General features: G+C 43.2%; 1 protein-coding gene and 2 long non-coding RNA genes across 3 annotated transcripts; all 3 read left to right on the top strand.

Moving 5' to 3' along the window:
• Window positions 1–5,221: 5,221 nt before the first annotated feature.
• LOC115402262 (NLR family CARD domain-containing protein 3-like) lies at window positions 5,222–6,991 on the top strand (the record flags this gene model as incomplete). The annotated part of the gene is made up of 1 exon (XM_030110776.1): window positions 5,222–6,991. A coding segment is annotated over one exon (1,770 nt), but the record flags the coding sequence as incomplete, so codon positions are not given.
• Window positions 6,992–14,240: 7,249 nt separating this feature from the next.
• LOC115402077 (uncharacterized) lies at window positions 14,241–23,419 on the top strand. The gene is made up of 3 exons (XR_003933068.1): window positions 14,241–14,367; window positions 23,068–23,174; window positions 23,361–23,419. It is a non-coding gene; the product is annotated as an uncharacterized LOC115402077 (long non-coding RNA).
• Window positions 20,750–22,230, top strand: LOC115402086 (uncharacterized). The gene is made up of 2 exons (XR_003933076.1): window positions 20,750–21,753; window positions 22,015–22,230. It is a non-coding gene; the product is annotated as an uncharacterized LOC115402086 (long non-coding RNA).
• Window positions 23,420–24,405: the final 986 nt, after the last annotated feature.

Raw genomic sequence — 24,405 nt, 5'->3', positions numbered from 1 at the left:
CAACAAATCCAACCAGATGCACTAAAACTACTCTGTAAACAAGAAAAATGTAGCTGTTATCAGATTGAGTTCATTAAATTGATTTTACACACTGAAGAAACACTATTTTTTTTCAGACGTTTCACTGGAATCAACTCCGAGAGAGGCAGCAAGACTGGACGAGGCGAAGTGGTCTCCAAGAAAACGGGCGAAGTCACAACAAAAACATCACAACAGTCCACCCACATGTGTCCACTCTGCTGAAGAGACTCATGGATTTTGAGATGAAGGTGAGATTAGTTGCTCAGTCCCATTGATCTATTTATCAAGAATCCAATTTGTGTCAGACGTCTAATTCAAACAATCAGTCTTTATTTGTAAAAGCACTTTTCATATTCATTAAAACAACGCAAAGTGCTGAACAGAAGAATCGGTCATAAAAACAAAAAAGAACAAGAACCGCACCAGAGAGAATCGAACCCACTTTCTGTCAAATTGAGTGACGTCATATAAATTTAATCATCAAAAAAAATTCCCCAAAAATAAAAGTCCCGCCCCTTACGGTCTGAGGCAGGGTTTCCGCCAGACCTTGTCGGTCCGAGCGCCCCGCCTGCGCAAAATTCTGCAGCGCCTGGACAACGGAGAGGGCAAAAAAAAAAAGTTGCACTCCGTGTCCGGAGTGTACGCTAGCAAATCATACAGTGGATCGTACAGATCAATAAATCAATATTCTCAGAGGCTGACAGTCATGATGCTCCACCACCCTCCAGTCAATGTTTAATCAGATTCAATACACTACATTTCAGCAATTTATTTGTGTTTATTTGGTGAAAGTAACCCGGTATGCAGTGGTGTTACATAATTCAGACAGTAATATTTGAATGCAACTAATTGCTTTCAAATCAGAGGAAGTGATATATTTTGGATGTAACCTGCTCAACACTGACTGTTGAAAAAGAAAACCTCTGGCACCAAATAAATTGTCAGACTTTATATCTAAACTCTACAGTCACTTTAAAGTTCTGATTAATGTCATCAAACAGGTTTCAAACAGGTTTTAAACTCAAGAATTTCCTCCTCTGGGTGTGTCAGAGGTTAAAACATTTTGTCTTCATCAGATCTGAGAGACGGACTGAGACGGACACAGAGCAGCTTCTTCTCTCCTCCAGTTTCTTCACACATGGAAAAGAGTCTGAAGAAGATGTGAAGAGAGTTCAGGTGAGAATCTGTCAGCTCTTTCGAAGCTTCCAGAATGGACAAAAAGACTTTTTAACTTCTCTTTTTCTCTTTCATTCACACCATCATAAACCTGACAGCTGCTTTCTTCTTATTCAGGTGTTGGAGAAACTTTTAAACCCACATTGAACTCCTTTCTTTGCTTTTTTGATTTGGTTGAAAAAAAAAACACACAAAAACAAATGAAGTATTTATAGTTTTGACTTGTGAAGTGGGCGGGGCCTCATCCCTCCTTCACTCTGATTGGCTCATGTTGATGTCATTCTTCAATGTACATAAGTGGTGACACACATGCAGGGACACACACACAGCGTGAGTTGGTGACACTCCTCTCTGTACTGAGACCTTTGAACACACACCTTGTGTAGAAATGGACTAAATATTCATCTGCTTGATGATTTTCTAGTGGAATCAGGAGTTGGAGGCTTGTGGACATTCAGAGTTTGTGTTGGAGTGAAGTTTGGCATCAGATTCAGAATTCACTTATTGTCACTGTGAACAAAGCTCAGTGAAATCTGAAGCTGGGGCCCCTGGAACCATGCTTAATGTTGAAGGAGGCTTTATCCAGGGTGTCAGCTCCCCTGGTGACACATTTCATGTGCTGGGGGAAGACGTGAAGCACTAGCATGAAATCAACTTGGTTAAAGTCTCCCATGATCACATGCACTGAATCTGGCTGGTTGCTCTGTTTCAGAATGAGAGCGTTGTCCACATGGCTAAGAGCCGTGCTAGCATTAGCATCTGGTGGAATGTATAATGTGTTTCTAAAACCCCTTGAGGTTTTGGTTCAGCCCGCTCTGTCCTGATTGGACCAGTTTAAGCTGAACAGAGCCTCTTTCTGTGGAGACGAACTGAGAAGGACAAAGAGTCTGAGTCTGTCAGTTTGCTGTGAGGCTGATCCTGAAGGGTTTCGGAACACACACACACACACACACACACACACACACACACACAAATGTGTTTTCACCACATTTTTGGGAGACTTTCTTTTGGGAACAGGAATCAGGTCTCCTTCAGAAATATCATTCAGCGGTAGTTTGAAGATCAGAATCAGACAGGTCATCAAAATGGTCATGTTTAATTGTGTGTGCATGTGTAGGTGTGTGTTCTGCCATGGATCAGTGTGAGGACAGAGAGGAGGGAGTCCCTCCCTGTAACAGGACTCTGTGTGGAGAACATGAGAACCAGACCACAGCTCAGAGGTGAGACCTCCATCTTTAACTGTCCACCACAGTTCTTCACATCATTTTACTGTGTGTGTGTGTGTGTGTGTGTTCTCGTATTTCTATCCTTGTTGGGGCCAAATGTCCCCACAAGGATAGCAAAACGTGGAACGACGTGCCTTGTGGGGACCTTTTTCCGGTCCTAAGTAGGAGAAACAGTGTTTTCTTGACCATGTTGTTGTTACTGAAAAAAGTAAAAGTGCAAAAACATTTCTTTAGGGTTAGGCTTTATTGTGGTGTGGGTTAGGGTTAGGGTAAGGGTCAGGGTTAGGGGCTAAACATGAATGGGAGTCAATGGACGGTCCCCACAAGGATAGAAATACAAGACTCTGTGTGTGTGTGTGTGTGTGTGTGTGTGTGTGTGTGTGTGTGTGTGTGTGTGTGTGTGTGTGTGTGTCTGCGTGTGTGTGTGTGTTTCTAATATCTTTGTATGTTCTATCAGGTCAGAGCCTGAAGTTGAACCCAGCTGTGTGTCCCTGAAGAGTGACTGGTCCAAGGGTGAAGTAATAAATTTCAGAGGACAGTGAGTTTTATTTCCTATTGTTTTCTGAATAACATGTCTTTACTGATGAAATTATGTTATTGAAACCAAAATCCCGCAAAAGCTTCTAACAGTTCAATAGTTCTCAGTCAGAGAATCATCAGTCTGAAACTCTCAATTCTTCCCTTCATCCTCCAATCTTCCTCCCATTTTTCCACTCAGTCTGTTCCTGATGTTGTGTTTGTTTTCAGCTCTGACCCTGAGTTTCCATCCAGCTGTGTGTCCCTGAAGAGTGACGGATCCAGGGTGCAACCCATTTCATTTAAATCAGGACCAGGACCTGCTGATGAGGGGTGAGGATCAGTGTTTGTGTCAGGATTCATCATCATAACAGCAGCTTGAACAAAGTCAACATGTTTCTGCAGCGTCAGCCAGCAGAGCTCCCAGGTTCTCCGTGGAGGCTCCGCCCCTCAGCATCAAACACATCTGGACTTCATCTTTATGGTGAGAACAAGTCTCCATTCAACACTTTACTGTCACATCGGTGAGACAGAAGAAGTTGTTGTAACTTCCAGCTGAAACATGAAGCAGACTCTCAGCTTCTTAGATCCATTCAGGTCCAGAGTGAAACAGTCCAACCTTCATCCAGCTTCCAGCCTTCACTGATGCTGAAGCTGTTTCTGCTGGAGATCCACATGAAGTCTGACTCTGCTTCACATGTTGTCCATCCTGGATTTACACTCACATCTCCATCTGTCTAACTCCAGATGTTTCTCTGTTCCAGCTGCTGGAGGACATCATGGTGACTTTCATGAAAGAGGAGCTGAAGAAGATGAAGAAGCTCCTGAGTCCAGATTACCCAGCATGCTCAGAGAGTGAGAGAGAGGATGAGGATGAAGAGCAGAGGAGCAGCAGAGAGTCATTAGTGAGGATCACACTGGACTTCCTGAGGAGGATGAAGCAGGAGGAGCTGGCTGAGCATCTGTGGAGCAGTAAGAGGATTTGATCTCATTTCACAGGATGGAGATGAAACAGAGAAATGTTTTCAGGTAGAAGAGAGACTGGAGAGCAGAGAGCAGAGACAGAGTCTACACTAAAGATCAGAGTTCATTTCCAGGTCAGACAGAAACTGTGAAACAGTGACCTTGCAGGCAAGCTGAATTGTTGTGGTTTTTGTTCTCACACACCACGAGAATCCATCTTGTACCGCTCGCGCTCATGTGCTTGGGCTCGGATTTTTTTCTTCGGATCAATCACGCGTCGTTTAGGGCGGGACATGAAGGTTTGACGAAAGCAGGAAGCGACGGACTGCTAATAATATTAGCATGACTAGCGCAACAATCACTCGACATCTTGTCACGAATCTCACTTTCTATCCAATGTGGGCGTGATTGTTGATATTCACTTGCCGGGTGCATGCTGTCGACGTAATTTTTTTTCTTTGCGGTGATTGGCTGAAACCAAACATGGTGAGGCAGGTGCACTGTGTCCTTCCATCCAATGAACACAAAGAGTTCTACAGCAAGTCCCTCCTTCCCCGAACGGATTTGCCGAGTGAAATCCCAGATTGACATGTGAAGCAGTATAGGGTTGCAGCTCTCAGATCTCTTTGTAGTCAAGTATTCTGTCAGATCAGTTTTGAGACCGACCACTACGTCATTTTCAAATTGAGAGCTGATTGACTTCTGCCAATGTAGACAGGTACTGATTAGTGACTGATGGATTGAGGGAGCCATCACACATCAGTGCTGCTATGGCAAACAATTGGAAATCAAAATGAGCTGATGTCATTGAAAAGTGTATCCAAAAGAAGATCTGCTGTGCCACCTTTCCTTTAAAGTGAGCCCTCAGCTTTGGTGAGTGAAAGCGTATTTCGTCCATCTTACATGCATGCTGTACAGGTGCTCATGGAAACAAAGAACTGGTCAAGTCAGGTTCTGACTCTGAATGAGCCCTGAAGCTGAGAGCTGAAGAGCTCCACTCAAAGCAGCTGATAACAACCCGTACAGGGAGCACAGGAAACAGGAAGGGGAGCCAACTCCCACAAGTCCACATCCCCAATCATTAAATATGGAGACAACAATGGTCTCATGTCTCTTTCTGAACTCTGCTCTTACTGTCATGCAACCATCTCCATCAGATCAGAGCCTGGTTGGTCTCTACTGACGAGCTGGATGGATCTGATGTAGGAGAAATATGAACAACACACTTGAATCTTCACATTCAATGTCAAACACACCCAAACTCTTTATTTGTTTTATTTTCAGGAATTTCTGCTGGAGTCTGCCAACAGAAGCTGAAATGTGGCCTGAAGAAGAGGTTCCAGTCTGTGTTTGAAGGAGTCTCTAAAGCAGGAGAGTCCACCTTCCTGAACCAGATCTACACAGAGCTCCACATCACAGAGGGAGGGACTGCAGAGGTCAATGAGGAACATGAGGTCAGACAGATTGAAACAGCATCCAGGACAGCAGACAGAGCAGAAACCAGCATCAGACCAGGAGACATCTTCAAAGCCTCACCTGGTAGATCTCAACCAATCAGAACAGTGCTGACAAAGGGAGTGGCTGGCATTGGGAAAACAGTCCTGACTCAGAAGTTCACTCTGGACTGGGCTGAAGACAAAGACAACCAGGACATCCACTTCACATTTCCATTCACCTTCAGAGAGCTGAATGTGCTGAAGGAGAAGAAGTTCAGCTTGGTGGGACTTGTTCATCACTTCTTCACTGAAACCAAAGAAGCAGGAATCTGCAGCTTTGAAGACTTCCAGGTGGTCTTCATCTTGGACGGTCTGGATGAGTGTCGACTCCCTCTGGACTTCCAGCACACTGAGTTCCTGACTGATGTTACAGAGTCCAGCTCAGTGGATGTTCTGCTGACAAACCTCATCAGGGGGAAACTGCTTCCCTCTGCTCGCCTCTGGATCACCACACGACCTGCAGCAGCCAATCAGATCCCTGCTGACTGTGTGGAGAGGGTGACAGAGGTCCGAGGGTTCACCGACCTCCAGAAGGAGGAGTACTTCAGGAGGAGGTTCAGAGAGGAGGAGCAGGCCAGCAGGATCATCTCCCACATCAAGACCTCCCGAAGCCTCCACATCATGTGCCACATCCCGGTCTTCTGCTGGATCACTGCTACAGTTCTGGAGAAGGTGTTGAAGAGCAGAGAGGGAGGAGAGCTGCCCAAGACCCTGACTCAGATGTACATCCACCACCTGGTGGTCCAGGCCAAAGTCAAGATGGTCAAGTTTGATGGAGGAGCTGCCACAGATCCACACTGGAGTCCAGAGAGCAGGGAGATGATGGAGTCTCTGGGAAAACTGGCTTTTGAGGAGATGCAGAAAGGAATCCTGATCTTCTATGAACCCGACCTGACAGAGTGTGGCATCGATCTCAGAGCAGCCTCAGTGTACTCAGGAATGTTCACACAGATCTTTAGAGAGGAGAGCGGCCTGTACCAGGACAAGGTGTTCTGCTTCATCCATCTGAGCCTTCAGGAGTTTCTGGCTGCTCTTCATGTCCATCAGACCTTCATCAAGTCTGGAATCAACCTGCTGGAAGAGACAACAACCATTCAGCAATCTCCACAACAGCTTCAACTCCACCATCTCCATCAGAGAGCAGTGGACGAGGCCTTGAAGAGTCCAAATGGACACCTGGACTTGTTCCTCCGCTTCCTCCTGGGTCTTTCACTGCCGACCAATCAGAGTCTCCTTCGAGGTTTGCTGACACAGACAGGAAGTAGCTCACAGACCAATCAGGAAACAGTCCAGTACATCAAGAAGAAGCTGAGTGAGAGTCTGTCTGCAGAGAGAAGCATCAATCTGTTCCACTGTCTGAATGAACTGAATGATGGTTCTCTGGTGGAGGAGATCCAACAGTCCCTGAGATCAGGATGTCTGTCCAAAGACAAACTGTCTCCTGCTCAGTGGTCAGCTCTGGTCTTCATCTTACTGTCATCAGAAGAAGATCTGAAGGAGTTTGACCTGAAGAAATACTCTGCTTCAGAGGAGGCTCTTCTGAAGCTGCTGCCAGTGGTCAAAGTCTCCAACAAAGCTCTGTACGTGGTTTAAGAACAAATATGTAGAACTGAGTCCATGAGAAACATTGATCTGGTTTTCATTGTTGGTTCTTCTTCAGGTTGAGCTGCTGTGGGCTGTCAGAGAGAAGCTGTGGAGCTCTGTCCTCAGTTCTCAGCTCTCAGTCCTCCAGTCTGACACATCTGGACCTGAGTAACAACGACCTGCAGGATTCAGGAGTGAAGCTACTGTCTTCTGGACTGGAGAGTCCTCACTGTAAACTGGAAGCTCTCAGGTCAGGATCCAGCTGCTGCTTGATCAGGTTGATGTTGGTGCAGATCATGTGGAGGATCTTCCTTCTTCCTGGCTGACTTGATGCCATGTTTGTGCCTCCAGTCTGTCAGGGTGTCTGGTCTCAGAGGAAGGCTGTGCTTCTCTGGTCTCAGCTGTGAGCTCCAAGTCCTCCCATCTGAGAGAGCTGGACCTGAGCTACAACCATCCAGGAGACTCAGGAGTGGAGAAGCTGTTTGCTGCAGTGGAGGATCCACAGTGCAGTCTGGAGACTCTCAGGTATGGACACACAACAGGAATTCATCATGGAGACTGAAATTGTCCACAACAGTGGTCCTAAATAGGTGGACTGTGGTCCAGTTACTTCATCTGCCAGGATTTTTGCTGGCTGGAAAACCTGTCTCTTACTTGTCAAGTATTGTAGTTAGCTTGGTATGTTCACTATCTATTTTACTAACTTATTAATTCACTCAGTACTTTCTGTGTCCCTCTGACAAACTGAGGAGCTCTGCTTCATGCTGAACAGCAGTTCGGACTCATGTTGGAGAGAAAACCCTTCTGACTGTCTTTCTTCCTGCAGGGTGGACCATGGTGGAGAGCAGAGGTTAAAACCTGGTCTGAGGAAGTGTAAGTTTGACTGATGAGGACCAAACAGTGTCTGTCTGTCTTTCAATCAAAGGTTTTGATTCATTCAAACATTACTGAAATGAGAAGTCTGACAAAAAGTTTCCTCATTAAACTTTCTCTGAATGAACAACATGTCAGGAAGTCCAGAGAGAAGAAATCCATCACATGTGTTAGAGGATGATTTTTCTCTCTTTCTCTCCATCAGATTTCTCTCAACTTCAACTGGAAACACACTCAATGAGCAGAAAAATCAAACTGTCCAACAACAACAGGAAGGTCACACATGTGGAGGAAGAGCAGCTGTATCTTGATCATCCAGACAGATTTGATGACTGTCCTCAGCTGCTGTGTAGAAATATTCTGAGTGGTCGATGTTACTGGGAGGTTGAGTGGAGCGGAGATGTTTATATATCAGTGAGTTACAGAGGAATCAGGAGGAAAGGAGACAGTCAGGAGTGTGTGTTTGGAGGGAATGATCAGTCCTGGAGTCTGATCTGCTATGATCAAGGTTACTATGTCAGGCACAATGACAGAATAACACCCACCTCCTCCTCCTCCTCCTCCTCCTCCTCCTCCTCCTCTGGTAGAGTAGCAGTGTATGTGGACTGTCCTGCTGGCTCTCTGTCCTTCTTCAGAGTCTCCTCTGACTCTCTGATCCACCTCTACACCTTCAACACCACATTCACTCAACCTCTCTATGCTGGATTTAGACTCTGTTCCTCTGGTTCTTCAGTGAGTCTGTGTCCTCTGTAGGAAGGATGGTCTCTGTCTCTGACAGCAGTCCTGTCAGGACCAATCAGAGATCCAGAGAACATCAGTGGAGTTCAGCAGGGCTCACAGACGGAGCCTCCAACACTTTGTAAATATGTCGTCAGTTTAAGTTTCAGGACGTTTTCTAACCTCCTCAAGTCTTTGTCAGCAACAACGGAGACGGTGAGGAAAGGACTCTTCTGATCCCAGTATGATGTTTGTCTTCTGGTCCAGTCCAGCCGGTCCTGATTGGACCAGTCTGGTTTCAGCTGGACTTATTGAAGGAGAGTCTGACTGAGAGTCTGAGTCTGTCAGTCTGCTGAGAGGCTGGAAGTGAAGCTCTTTTTAATCCTGATGGACAAATGAAGCTTTCTGAAGCTCTGAAGCCTGGATAGAAGCTTTCCAACACTGACCTCTTTAGTGCCTCCTGGTGGCTAAAAGAATGAACAGCAGCTTGAATGAACTGCTCCATGATGGTTCCCCACAAGTTCAGTTCACTGCTTCTATTTGTGATCATGTGACCTTTCTGTTTGATCATTGTGATGATATGAACAAGTGTTTCTGAGGGGGAAAAAATAACCATTTATTGAATGATGAATCAGTAATTGACATGAATAAACTTGCCTGGATTTAACATGTGCCATCGTGTTATCTCCCTTTTGCTTGTGACTTCTTGATACCTGTGAACATATTGGACAGAAAAATGTTATTTATCATCATGTTCAACACACACTGGTTGTTCTGTGAGGTTCCTGTCTCATATCTGTCCTAAACTATGGGTCCTTATGAATTAGTGTTTCTGAAGGAACTCTGAACTTCCACCTTGATTTTTCTTTCCAATCCGTCCAGCAGAGTCTGTTGGAACCACATCCAGAGTCGGAGTGAGCCCTGTTCTAGTAGAACGCTTCAACATTCCCATCAACACTCCTGAAGCTGGAAGAGTTGAAGCTGTTCCAGCTCCAAAGGATGGACCCACATCAGATTAAATCCTCTGCTTTAAGAATGGAAGGTCACTCAAGGTCATCTGAATTCAAGCAGTTAAAAACACACGACTCAAACCAAGTACTCAATAAAACACAATCAATGAAAGATTGGTTTTATTCACAATAGCAGTGTAACCAATATAGTTTATTGAAAAGTCTGCAGCTCATTAATATCATTTGAGTCCAGAAGCTCAGAGGATTTTCATATCAGTGTAGAACAGGTCATTTGCCCCAATGGAATTTTTATTTTTTTAAAATCTTTTTCTTTTCTGAACAACATATATTAACACAATAAAACAAATTTCCCCCACAAAATTAAAAGATTGCATATCAATACAAAGTAAACTCTGTGCAATGGAATGATCTGAAACATTTTGAATATCAACACATTTCTGAGGTTGATTTCACATCTTTTACCCCTTTATTAAAGGGGAATGACAACTGTCGAGGAAGGAGTTTTCTTCCCTCCGGTGCCGGGCGGGGCTCCCCTCCGATTGCTCCTCGTACCCTACAGATTCTTTCTTGGATCCAAATAGAGCACAGAAATAAAGAGTCCCAGTGCTGATTTCCAACGCTGATTACAATTTATTTGTGCGAAGCCTCTAGACAGAATTCTGGTCCTCTGTGTCCCGAGTCTGTCCTCCAGCAGCGCTCACTGACAGAGTCAGAGCAAAAGGCCATGTCTGATCTAATGTGTGTGTATTTATGAAGTCTTCCGCTCACAGACTGGGTGATATTTTCATTCTTCTGGGGTCACACATCCCTGGAGCTGGTTTGGGCTGGTTGGGCCTCTGCTTCTCTCGCACTGATGTGGATCCGGTGTTCCTCCTGTTGTCCAGCACAGCCGCTCCGCCTGATCAGGAGTTGTCTTTCTGCACAGAGATACTCAAAGATTCCTTGCATGAACATTAGCGTATGTCTGATTAGGAGAGCAAGATTATGAGTCACAAGCTGCATTTCTCCATAATATTAAATAGGTCAGAAGACAGTAGAATAGTAATAGAAGTTGTAAATTTCCACAATTCCCCCTTAGGTCAATAAAGCCAATATTAAATAGAAGAGGAAATCGTATGACAGAACATAGTGTATTTGTAAAACGAAACAGTAAAATTTCACAAGGGTTGTTGTATTTTATTTCTTATTCTTTATTTTTTTTACATCAGTGTGGTTTAGTACCAATTTCATTAAGGTTTTTTTTTTCATTTTCTTTACAACAATTGTGAACCTTTTATTGTAGGACTTGTACTAATAAAGAAAGGATTCTGAAATGTCTGTGTTGAAAGTTATTTTGGTCTTCATATAATCTGTGCAACAAAATAATACTAAAGTCAACCAGACCCTGCAAATGCAGCGACTGCAGTTGTAAGATTTGGCTGCAGGATGATTAAATGATGTAATGTGTGGAAAAATCAAGGAAATGCTGTAAACCACGCCCATTTCTCACTTTGTTGACAGCAGTTTAATCTTATCCTGGGTCGTTAGCCTGCTGTGGAGCAGGTTAGCTGCAGAGAATAAATCACCACGGTGACTGGTCCGGGATCAACTTGACCAGCTTTTGTGCAATCGACTTGAGGCTAACTTCGTCCAGGATAACCACAAGATCACCACAGGATAACCACAGTGTGCCGGCTTAATCCCTTATCCTGGTTTTGTGCAATACCCCCCTGGGTTTGTGTTTACTTAAGTGTTGTTGTTGTAGTTTCAGCACCAGGGACAGTACTGTATGTACTCTCTATTTGTTTGTTAACATGTGAACGTGGGTGTCTGTTTGTGTGAGACTGTATGTGCATGCGTACCTATGTGAATCTGTGCATGTGAGGCACAGAAAGAATGTTTGCACTAAATGTTTGTAGATCTTTCAGCACAAAGGACAGTACCACATTTACATTCTGTATGCGTGCGTGCACGCGTCTTTATCTGAATGTCTGTGTTGGGGGGGCAGTGTGTTTAGTAAACGTGTGGATGTTGTTTCAGCACCGTGGACAGTGTCGTATTTACTCCGTCTGTTTATGTGTGAGTGTGTTTCCTGTTGGAGGCACTCAGCTCAGAAGGCTGTGAGGGAGCATTGTGTGCAAACTGGTGGGAGAAAGAGCTCGGAAACTGAAGCTTGTTCCTAACAAGGGAGAGGAGCCGCTGAGCTTCCAGTTCTCTGTTATGTTTGCAGCTTTCCTGGACTTGCTGTGAACTATGGACTGGTAAAGTGATGAAATGTCATGCAGTCTTTACAATGTGGGGATCAATGTACTGATAAAAATGTGGAGCAGTTCAGCAAAGTTTAAAGCTGAAAAGTTGTTTGATTTTTGTGATTTTTTCACTTTGATTTAAAGCTGATCAAGTTCGTCAAGGTAAAATGCTTGTTTAACAGTCCGTTAGAATATAGACATCTTCTGGGTGTTTAATCCTGATTTCCAAGATAAATTTTCAGATTTTCAGATACTTTTCAAAACTATCTTCTGGATTATATTGATTATTGATTCTTGATTTGTTTTTTCCTGAACACTATATTTTTACATTTTAAGGTTTTTCACCCATTTGCCCATAATGACTTCAAAATAAGAGAAGGAAAAAGACTCATTTGAGCCTCACAGGAGGGAGGAGAACTTGACAATTAGTGATATAAAGTTAGACGTATTAAAATCTTCTCAGTCGTTGCAGTTGCTGGGTATTTCTGATCATCACTGTGTGGAAGTGCTCTGATATTTTTAGTGGTTTGTCTTGAACACGGAGCTGCAGGTGTTACCAGGTAAAGTGTCCTCCAGAGCTGCAGTGACAGTGTTGAAGGTTCCTCCCAGAACCACAGCGTGCTGCGTGGGGGGGTGAGGATTATCAGAGGAGACCACGGCCCCCCATTATGAGACAGAGGTCTGGAACCTTCAGGACCAAAAGACACATTCTGATGAATTTCCACCAAATCAAATTTACCTGGAGCCACAAAACATGTTGAACCTTTAAAATGAGGCGAACGCAGCTGATAAAGTTTCATATATAAAGACATTCATTCATTCATTCATTCATTCATTCATTCATTCATTCATATATAGTTATGATTCACACACACACAAAAAAACTGCATCTGATGCTACATTTATCACATTTCAATAGTGATTGTGGAAAACTTAATGAAACCTTCAGGGAGACACTTGAGGAGCTATACAGCCATATGTGGCTCCAGAGCCACAGGTTGAACAACACTGTCATAAGAGAAAATGTCTGACACCAAATAAAAAGTCAGATTTTGTTTTCAAACTCCATGTTGACTTTCAGTCATGGAACACAACACTCCTGCCAAAAACTACTCAGTATTAATGAATTTTAAACCTGTAGGTGTTTTATTTAGTCGTCAATCCTGGATAAAATATGTTGAAAACACATTTCTGAGACGAACAATGGAAGGAAAAAATAAACCAAGACAGTTTGTTTTGTAACCAAGTGAGGTTAGTTAAAGCAGGAAGTTATTAGAGTGCAGTGGGAGTGTGTGTAAAGGGATAATGCTTCTTGTTTTTCATGAGAAAAACATTTTCATTCAGGTCACGTGAGGTCAGAGCAGGATCTGTTGCTCATGTCCTGTTCTCCAGTCTAAACCTGGAGCTCTACTTCCCCTCCTTTCCAACCAACATGACATGTTCAATTTTAATGGATGCAGTTTGTGTTCTGGTTTCACATAAGCGTCACTCTGACACAACATATGTGTGACGACACATTACAAACACTCTCATTTTATGATCAGGCTGACCAGTGGTGGTGAGAATGTCTCTGCAGACTGATCTTTAGCCCGCTATTGTCCAGTGTGAAATATTAAAATATATCTAAATTTGTAAATAAACAGGTTAGAAAAGATTAAAACAGTGATTTGAATGTGTATTTTCTGTTTCTTACAGTGTGTTTGAATGGTTACAATGTTTTAATGTATTTCATTTATTTTGTGACAGGAATGTTATTTTTGAGTGATTTTCCTGCAGAGGTGTATGAGGTGTGTGTGCAGCTCCAGGCTGATTGCTGCACCTGCCTGATGTGTGTGAAAGGGGAGAGACACAGAGAGCAGAGGAGGACAGAGCAGGTTGGAGACGGTTGTCCAAGCAGTCTGGAGGCAGTGGACAGAAAGCAGTGATTGACTTGGTGTCTGCAGATTGTGGGACAGACAGTCGGAACCAGACAGTTTATCAGCTCTGACAAAGAGTTGAAGTTACCAAGTGTTTTTCTGAAGCTTTACTGAAAGAGACCTCAAAATAGCTTTAGTTTAATAATTTCACAATTTGATGACTCCTTGCTCAACTGACGTGTCCGTTTTTTTTTTTTTTTTTCCTTGTAGCAGCATTGCATGGACACATGGAACATTCACACATCTTATCCAGGCTGTAATTTCAGTAAATGAAAGTAAAATACAGAATTCCCTTATCCTGTGTGAACACACTACAAGTAACACCTAGATATTTCACGAGTTACCAGAAATCCACAGGTAGTGATAATCTCTTTCAAACAGAACTTTAGACACATTATTGTTCTGTTCATCGTGACTCATGTTGCCCCAACAGAAGCACATATTTCATCGGGGTCTTCTGCTGAAATGTTTCTGGCTCCGCCTCCTCTCATGTTGAGTAACACGTGATTTCTGGGAAAAGCCTCCCTCCCCTCATGTCTCCTCCTCTGGGTGTGTCAGAGGAGAAAACACTTCGTCTTGATCTGAGAGCAGGACTGAGAGGAACACAGAGCAGCTTCTTCTCTCCTCAAGTTTCTTCACTCATGGAAAAGAGTCTGTAAGAAGACGTGAAGAGAGTTCAGGTGAGAATCTGTCAGCTCTTTAGAAGCTCCACAACGGACCAGGAGACTTTTTAACTTCTCCGTCTCTCTTTTATTCACACAAACCTGACAGCTGCTTTCTTCTGATTCACAGAATCAGACAGACATTTAAATCAACATTTAACACGAGTTAAAATTCAGTTTCTTCACTTGTTGCTGTGACTGAAAAAACAAAAACAAATGATTACTACTTTCGGTTTCGCAGTGGGCGGGGCTTCAGTCCTACTTCACTCTGATTGGCTCATACTGGTGTCAGTCTTCAGTGTACATAACAAGCGATAGCATGCACACGCGCCAATATGACCTTTACAGATAAGAATCTGTCTGACGGCAGCAGTGGAGCCAAAGTCAGGTGTAAATAAACAGTCGACTGGTGACATTTCTCCACTCGTGACTGGTGAGTGGTTTGTAGTTTCAGAACTTGAAGCTGAATAGGAACATTTTTCAACTCTGAATATCTTTGTATGCAATGACAACTCTTATTACATGTTCAAATTTTAATACAGACTAGCAGGATTTTTACGCTTTGAAAAACTAATTACTACTTTTGAAGATTCTGGTTCACATTGACAAACTCTTTGACACATTGACAACTCTCACTGTGTCGCGTACATGTGAAGCATGGACGGGCCAGTGTGCTGAGCAGAGGGGGGAGGGGCTGCAGCCCAGCACACACACACACACACACACACACACACACACACACACACACACACACACACACACACACACACACACACACACACACACACACAGCAGCAGCAGCACAGTGAGCACAGGAGCGGGTCAAGAGAGGAGAGAGAGTCCAATACCTGGGACAAAAAGAAAAAGTAAAAAGAAATTAGTCAAATCAGGAAAAGGAGCCAAATTTGGACTCATTTTAATTATATTGATGGCTCCAAAAGCAGAGAGCATTGTCTGCAAGACCAACATTTCATATAGTCCCCTCTGAGAGAATCTTCTCTAAACAGGTCAGATAATCACCGACGGAAGAAGCCGAATCAGTCGCTCAGAGCTGAGGCACTTGGCGTTTCTAAATGCCAATCTTCAGTAGAGTGCTGATCTTTTTCTTTTTGTTTTACACATTTTAATTTTTTTTTTTTTTGCGTGTTTTTCAGGGGTTCTGTGTTGTTTCAGTCTAAATTGGTCAAAGTTGAATTGTAAATAGATAAAAGTTCTTGTATTTTATAGTTTATTTATAGCATTGAAGAGTTAATATTTGTTATTTTTATTTTGTTGTTTTGCATTTTTTTCAGGGATTCTGTGTTGTCGTTTGACTTTAAATTTGTTGAGTGTATAAAAAGCTAAAGTTGTTTGTATTTGAGAATTTATTTTTTTTTGTAGATCTGTAAATCAGTCTGCCCCAGAGCAGCTGTGGCTACAACAGCAGCTTACCACCACCGAGTATGGTGTGAACAGGTTAATGTGATATTGCAGTGTGAAGCGCTTTGGGCTCTGTCATGCAGGGTAAAAAGCGCTATACAAGTGTAGTCCACTTACCATTTTAATTTATATTTTGTGTGTTTTTCAGGGATCCTGTGTTTCACTTTAAATTTGTGACGTATAAAAAAGCTAAAAGTTTATTCTTGTATTTCATAGTTTATTTGTTGTTGCACTGAAAAGTAAATATTTGTAATTTACATTTTTTTGTGTTTTTCAGGGATTCTGTGTTGCTTGACTTTAAAGTTGCTTAGTATAAAAAAGTTAAAAGGTTAAATAAGTTGAAAGTTCACTGTAGAGTGAAAAAATTAATGGTGCGTTCACACCGGACGCATTCCAAGCGTCACGGGCGTCGCTTTTACATTCAAAGTCTATGGTGGACGAGCTTCAACGCACCTAACGCGTGTCAGACGCTTTTCGAGCGTCGCTTTCCGAGCGTTTCGAGCGTTGCCGACGCGCGCCATGCGCGTCACGCGTTGCAGGCGTCAACGCCTGAAGTTGGGAAAATTGAACTTTGGAAGCGTCAACGCCGAGCGTCATCCAATCACAGACGAGCACTCTGAGCGCTGACGCGGGCCAGAAGCTCGTCAAACTGGGCCCGGGAGAGGCGGAGGCTCGCCGGCGGGCCCGCCGCTGGGGTGACGCGCTGCACCGGGGGGCCGACTCGGTGTGACGCCCGGAGCGGGCCCGCTCCGTAGGACCGCTGGGTGAGACCGCGCGTCTCGGTCCTGCTGCGGGTCGCCGGGGAGCCGGTCGGAGAGGCGGGGGCGGCTGACGGTGTGATCCGCGTCGCCCGCCGCCAAAGCCCGACCGGGCCTGGAGGCTGGGCTGCTGGGTCGGGGGAACAGCGCTGCGCGCCGTGCCGGGCGGGGGGACCCGGGGCGGGTCCAGGGTGTGCTCTGCTTCTCTCCCTGCTTCTCTGCTTCTCTCCTGCTTCTCTGACACCTCCGTGCTGGAGCCGCTCACTGCGGCTGGCTCACATTTCGCCGAATTCATCCGAACAAAATCATAAACAGTTGGTATTCAGACAAACAAACGACACAATCGGGCTCTAAACGACCACTTTGTCGCCTAATTTAAAAAAAAAACCCGATAAAGTTATACATTTGAAGAGTTTAGAGCTACAGTGATTTCTGCACCGATCCCGCCATTGTCAACATGAAGACAGGACACAAGCTCCTCCCTCTCTGTGACAGAGCTCTGCGCAAAATCGGATTGTGCCACTCACCATGGTGGTTCATTCACAAACACTAAATAGAACATTGAATAAAAGTACAAGTAAATTTTTCCACAGTGTATTTGATAGGCTAACATGTATATTAAATAGGATTTATATCATGTTTATTTGGAAAAAAAACCAAGCAATTCTATGTAAAATCAGTCATTCAGCACCCCCATACAGCTGTAATGGAATGGTCCTCCTTTAATAACCACATTTTTTCGATGCTTGGACTGCGTGATTGGCAGTCGAATCAGGCCCCTTCGAAGAAATCATCGACACCCCTAAGATATGTATATATATATATATATATATATATATATATATATATATATATATGTGTGTGTGTGTGTGTGTATATATATATATATATATATATATATATATGTGTGTGTATATATATATATATATATATATATATATATATATATATATATATATGTGTGTGTGTGTATGTTTATATATATATATATATATATATATATATATATATATATATATATGGTTCTGTCAGTTTTGGTGTTGGTTGTCGGCTCTGTTTTGGTGTTGCCTGGAGTGGGGTTTGGGATTGTTCTTGGTTACATGTGGTGCATCGACAACACTGTTTTGTATTGTGAATTTGTACATAGGTTGTATGTTTATTTCATGAGAGAAAGATAAAGGGGGGCAAGATAAAGGGGTCCATCGGATGCCATCTTTAAATAAAGGCAGCAGCAGGAGGAGATTCAGTGTCGTCCTGCTGCTAACATGAAAATCTGTTCGGATAGTAAAACGCTACAATCATACAATATTGCAAGACCCAGCTGCCGAACAGGACAAGGGTAAATTTTAAAAAAAAGGATGTCACTGGACACTTTCAGCAGGGCAGTCTCTGTAGAATGGTGTTTACGAAACCCTGACTGAAAAATGTCATAGATGTCATACTCTTGTACAAAAGATGTGAGCTGTGTCGCCACCACCTTTTCTAACAATTTGGACAAATAGGGGAGTTTAGATATCGAGTTTAATCATGGATGACGTATGTGCGCGCTACTACATGAGTGAATGTGACCACGTCGCAGTCCAACGAAATAAATTAGAACAACTGAATGTGAATTACAATTGATTTGATGCATTTTAATTTTAAATTATGTATTTTTGTGGTAATATTTGTTTGCGAACATTTTGACTTGAAGGAGAACTATGCAAGATTTGCTTTACACTCCCCCTACTGGTCTCCTGTGAAAGCTCACTGTCGTAAATGTTCTCCACATCACCCCCCCTCCCCCACCCCCGCCCCCGTGCAGAGAGCGTCCCACTCCCGTTTTCTTGTTTTCCGCTCGTTAGACAAAGTTTTTTTTCTGTCTCTTTGGTTCTGCCATCCGTGAGCACCTAAGGGTGGCATTGCTGACACTAGCGAGGGTTTCATGTTTGTTTTACGCGCTTTTATACTCGTACTCCCGTATGAGTGCTGTAAAGCAGGTTTGTTCTTGCGAGATGTCGTCGGGTCCGCTCCTCTGAAAGTTACAAGTGCTGTTTTCAGGACACAGACCCTGGGGGCAATAGACAGACAGGTGAATCACCGTGACAAGTCTTTGTTTACCCCCACAGGGATTCTGAAAAACATTTATTGAGGTAAAAAAGTTGCATAGTTCTGCTTTAACTAATTTTCAGAGAATATATATATTTCTGTGATTCCCCCGCATACCACTAGAGGGAGCTCACGTGCCACCAGTGGTACGCGTACCACAGTTTGAGAACCAAGGTTCTAGACAGGCTGTTTGAGCTGTCTGTATTTTTAGCTCTTCAAAGTGATTGTGTCTATTTTTCAACTCTGAATATCTTTGTACACACTGATAGGTCTGAATACATTCATCAATTTTTTAAAATTAGCTGATTTTTTTTTTTTTTGACACATTTGAAAACCTAATTCCGAACAACTTTTGAAGATTGTGGTGACTTTCTTTTACTCACTTACAGCTCTTACTCAGGACAGACAGATTGGCACACACACGTCCGCACGCGCGTGCTTCCCTGAATGATCACGTGTTTTTAAGCATCCCCTACCTTGGCAGCAGCGGCCATAGATATCTTATAGAACACGAGATACCTCGTCTCCGCTGCTGGCCAATGAAGTCGGACGTCTGCAGAGGTCGGCCATCTTTGTACGGGAATCTGGCTCACTCATAACATTGTGTTGATGAGACATGAACTGCTTAACAAGCTATAACTTGCTCAATTTTTTACCGATTTTTAAACGGTTTGGTTTGTAATAAACATCAAATCTCTGTTAATGACATGACATATGTTTGATGAGTATGGCATGCCTTAAATATATATCATAAATATATATCATATCGTAAATATTAATAATATTCTTCATATTAGGCTCCATGTTCAAATCCTTACACTGAGATATATTTATAGCACTTACGAATAATTTAGACAAGCCATACATGTCCATATTTTTAGTTTTGTGTGAAAATATTTTAAGACGTGGCAGGGCTGCAGTGGAGGCTGAAGATAAACTATTTACCCACCTGAAACTTCAGAAATACTTAAATCTCATGAACCTCATTATATTGAATGTATTACATTATTTTTCATTAATATATAACATTAAACAGTAACCTTCCACATTATTAAATCTATTGTGAATGTATAATGTCCCCTCATTGATTATTTAAACATGAAATAGTGCACCAGAAAACACATTGTTTAAAAAAAAATATTTAATTAGGCATTGTAAAAACGTATAAAAGGAATTACAGTCACAATATAATTCGGTAAACGAATAAAAGGCAACTGAGTCAATCTCTTGATCAATCAATTTTTATATAACTCAGAGTCACAACAGCAATTGCCTTATAGTGCTTTAAGATGTTCCATTAAAAAAATTCAGTGAAATAAGAGTATAAAAGTCTGCACAGATCACCAACCTTACATTGCGTTCCACAGAAACTCTGACAACTTTCCCGTACAAAGATGGCCGACCTCTGCGGACGTCGTGGAATCTGCCGTGAGGCATCCAGTGTTCTATAAGATATCTACGGCAGCGGCACTGTTGAACTTGCTGCGTCTGTTTTGAACTGTGTGGGCTGATTTCCTGGCAGACCTGGCAACCCGTTGCGTTTGCATTTCCGCACCAGAGCAGCGCTGCATCTCCTTTCAAATAGTGATGGGAATTCCGGCTCTTTTTAGGGAACCGGCTCTTTCAGTTCGGCTCACTAAAAAGAGCCGGCTCTTTTGGCTCCCAAACGGCTCTTCAGATTTTTTTGTTGCTTTAATCGATATATTACCAATAATAATGTAACGTTATGCACAAAATGAATTAATAATTATGAAAAAAATGTATTATACTACTATTTTATGATAGCCTTTATTTTTTCACTCTGAAGTGAACTTTCAACTAATTTAACCTTTTAACTTTTTTATACTAAGCAACTTTAAAGTCAAGCAACACAGAATTCTTGAAAAACACACGACACAACAAAATGTAAATTACAAATATTTACTTTTCAGTGCAACAACAAATACACTATGAAATACAAGAATAAACTTTTAGCTTTTTTATACTTAACAGATTTAAAGTGAAACACAGGATCCCTGAAAACACACGAAATATAAATTAAAATGGTAAGTGGTCTACATTTGTATAGCGCTTTTTACCCTGCATGACAGAGCCCAAAGCGCTTCACACTGCAATATCACATTAACCTGTTCACACCATACTCGGTGGTGGTAAGCTGCTGTTGTAGCCACAGCTGCTCTGGGGCAGACTGATTTACAGATCTACAAAAAAATAAATTCTCAAATACAAACAACTTTAGCTTTTTATACACTCAACAAATTTAAAGTCAAACAACAACACAGAATCCCTGAAAAAAAATTCAAAACAACAAAATAAAAATTACAAATATTAACTCTTCAATGCTATAAATAAACTATAAAATACAAGAACTTTTATCTATTTACAATTCAACTTTTTACCAATTTAGACTGAAACAACACAGAACCCCTGAAAAACACGCAAAAAAAAAAAAATTAAAATGTGTAAAACAAAAACAAAAAGATCAGCACTCTACTGAAGATTGGCATTTAGAAACGCCAAGTGCCTCAGCTTTGAGCGACTGATTCGGCTTCTTCTGTCGGTGATTATCTGACCTGTTTTAGAGAAGATTCTCTCAGAGGGGACTATATGACATTTTGGTCTTGCAGACAATGCACTCTGCTTTTGGAGCCATCAATATAATTAAAATGAGTCCAAATTTGGCTCCTTTTCCTGATTTGACTAATTTCTTTTGACTTTTTCTTTTTGTCCCCGGTATTGGACTCTCTCTCCTCTCTTGACCCGCTCCTGTGCTCACTGTGCTGCTGCTGTGTGTGTGTGCTGGGCTGCAGCCCCTCCCCCCTCTGCTCAGCACACGAAGCAGAGCAGACAGAGAAAAAAAGCGTCTCGAAGGGAGCCGGCTCCTGATTGGTGGGGAGCCGGCTCCCGTCGTTCACTTCAAAGAGCCGGCTCATAGAGCCATTACGTTCACGAACGACACATCACCACAAAACACTTCCTGTTCCACTGGTGGAGGGAAGTGCGCGCCTTCACTTCACAGCTTTCTTCTCTTTTTCATCGCGACTCTGATATAAAGCCGCCGTTCTAACTGCAGAGGTCAGAGAGATATCTCTCTGCCTCTCGGATTTCTGCTCCATCTGACTGGTCCAGAGGACAAACGGTGAGTTTTAATGGCCTCTCTGTCTCCTTGTGTCACGATGTTCAGCTACTTTTAGAGTCATTCAGAGCTGGAAACTGGACGATGGACTGATTTCAGGCTTGACATTTGCTCTGAATTTCCCTGCTTGGTTTATTTATCTCTATTTTCTCGCTGAGAACTGAGACTCGTGTTGAAAGTGAAAGTAAAAAAGTGATTGAAGTCCTTCAGTTATTTTTCTCTCTTTCCTCAGAATGATTTCAGTCTCTGGTTTGTTCTTGTCAGCTCCTCAACTCCCCAGTGGCAGAGCCTGAAACAGAGTCCAGTCACTTTCTGATCCAAACCATTGACTGTTGAGAAAAAGGGACGAAACTTCACCCATAGCAGGGGGCGGGGCCAAAGATATCATGACATCCTGACGCAGCTGGAGGTCATGTGCCTTAGGGGCGGCCATCTTGCTGAGGTCCCTCTGGCCCCACAGCCATGAAATCTGCAGGAGAACCACATGTTTTCACCATGAAAGTGATCAGAAACCAATCAGCTGTGATTTCTGGAGGACAGACAGGCATAAACAGAACAAAAGCTGCTCAGGAACTGTTCAGACTGATTGAGGTTGTTATTGATGGATTGGTTTTGGGATTGTATTTCTGATTCAGTCATCAATGTATAATTTCGATCATCATTATTATATTGATACGGTCAATATCACAGCCATCATCATGATTAATGGGGCAGCTGATGTCTAGTGGGGAGAGCAGTCATCTTACAATTGGGAAGTTTGATTCCTGTGTCCCCCGGTCTACATGTCGCAATCCCCAGTTATTGGTAAAATAGCACCACTGCCTTGTGGTCGTCACTGGAGTGACAAAGGCAAAGGGAGACCTCCCCTACAGAAAATTTGAAGTGGAGCCCTGAAGGCAATTGGTCCTCGCGTTACGGTACCTTCCAGAAACTCCTGTAGCCAAGTTGGTACCAACTGTATGGGCCTGTCTCTTCCGTTGGACACTACCAGCGAGGCTGAGAAGGGGGATCTGTCGTTCCTCCATAACTTCGCCCCGGCTTGTCCATGATCTCTCGAGATCGACGGAGCCAACATGCATCCCTCCATCCATCGCATCCATACATCTCTGTCTGCATCTGTGTGGGGTCGGGGCTGTGGGTGGGTGGGTGGGGGGGGGGGGGGGGGGGGGGGGGCTAGATGTGGCTGGTGGGGTGGACCGAGTCCAATGTAGTCGAGAGAGGTCAAGTTCTAGTGGATTTAGATCTGGACCTGGTCCAATGTGCTCTACAAATGAAGAATACAGTCACATCCGCTCCTTTCTTCATTTTCTCCAACAGAATAAAGGTCAGACTCTTTCAACATTGGTTCCTGACTGAACTTTGTCTCGCCTCAAATGTGGAACATGTTTTATCAATCTGTGGAACAGAAAATGGACAAACAGCAGGTGAAATGATGTTTCCCAGAAACACTGGAGCAGCAGAATTTAGTCTTTATTAGTAGAGCTGCTCCACTCAGAATGAAGTCACTGGATTTGAACTGAAAGATGATGTTGTGTTATTGTTATCTGTGTGTGTGTGTGTGTGTGTGTGTGTGTGTGCGTGTGTGCGTGTGTGTGTGCGCTCTGTCTCAGTGACTGAAGATGTCAGATGTGGATGAAGAGGAGGGCAGGTCAGGTGTGGACAGGTAAGAGCCGTCAGGCGTTCTCTTCAGTGTTTCTTCCTGCCACCACAGAGTGATCTGACTCTTCTAATGTTGCTGTCATGTGTGGAAGGTGTGTGAACCTTCCTCTCCAGGTTGGACATGTACGTCTCACATGTTGAATGAATGTGTGTAAACTGTCAGAACCTCCTGATCTGTCAAGGAGCCAACAGAACATTTGGACCTGCTGTCAAACTCCTGATTGGGCAGTGTGGGTGTGACCTTTGACCTCTGTCATGTTCATCTCTTCATAAACAACTGGGTTTTACAGTGAACTGACTGAACCATTCAAGCTGTTTCTAAATCCTCTGATTTCTCTCTAAGGTTGTCTCTGAAGAGTGACCGGTCCAAAGGTTATGTACCAAACTTCAGTGTTGAACCTGGACCTTCAGACACAAAGTAAGAAACTTTTTTTCTTTCATTTCCGTTAAAGGCAGACTGAGAGACGTTGAGCTCACGTTCAGATTCAGCTCCAGTATTTTGAAGCTGGATCTCTGTGTCTTTGCTGTGTTGTGTTGCTCAGAGGAAATGTTGCTTGGTGTCCACAGAAAGAGGAAGAGGAGGAGTGATGTCTGTGAGGAGCAGCCAGAAAGATCCAGAAGCAGAGCTGCACCAAGTAAGAGTGGACATGCGTCTGCTGAGGAACTGGGACTGGTTGTTGTGTTGTAGAGACATGAGAGCTGGGGGCTATTGCACAAAACCAGGATAAGGGATTAAGCCGGCAAACTGTTGTTATCCTGTGGCGATCTTGTGGTTATCCTGGACGAAGTTAGCCTCAAGTCGATTGCACAAAAGCTTGCCAAGTTTATCCCGGACCAGTCACCGTGGTGATTTATTCTCTGAAGCTAACCTGCTCCACAGCAGGCTAACTACCCAGGATAAGATTAAACTGCTGTCAACAATGTGAGAAATGGGCGTGGTTTACAGCATTTCCTGGATTTTTCTACACATTACATCATTTAATCATCCTGCAGCCA

The sequence above is a fragment of the Salarias fasciatus genome, chromosome 15, assembly GCF_902148845.1.
Source record: "Salarias fasciatus chromosome 15, fSalaFa1.1, whole genome shotgun sequence".
Taxonomy (NCBI): Eukaryota; Metazoa; Chordata; class Actinopteri; order Blenniiformes; family Blenniidae; genus Salarias; species Salarias fasciatus.
The sequence above is the reverse complement of the archived record's forward strand: the minus strand, read 5'-3'. Positions and strand labels throughout refer to the sequence as shown.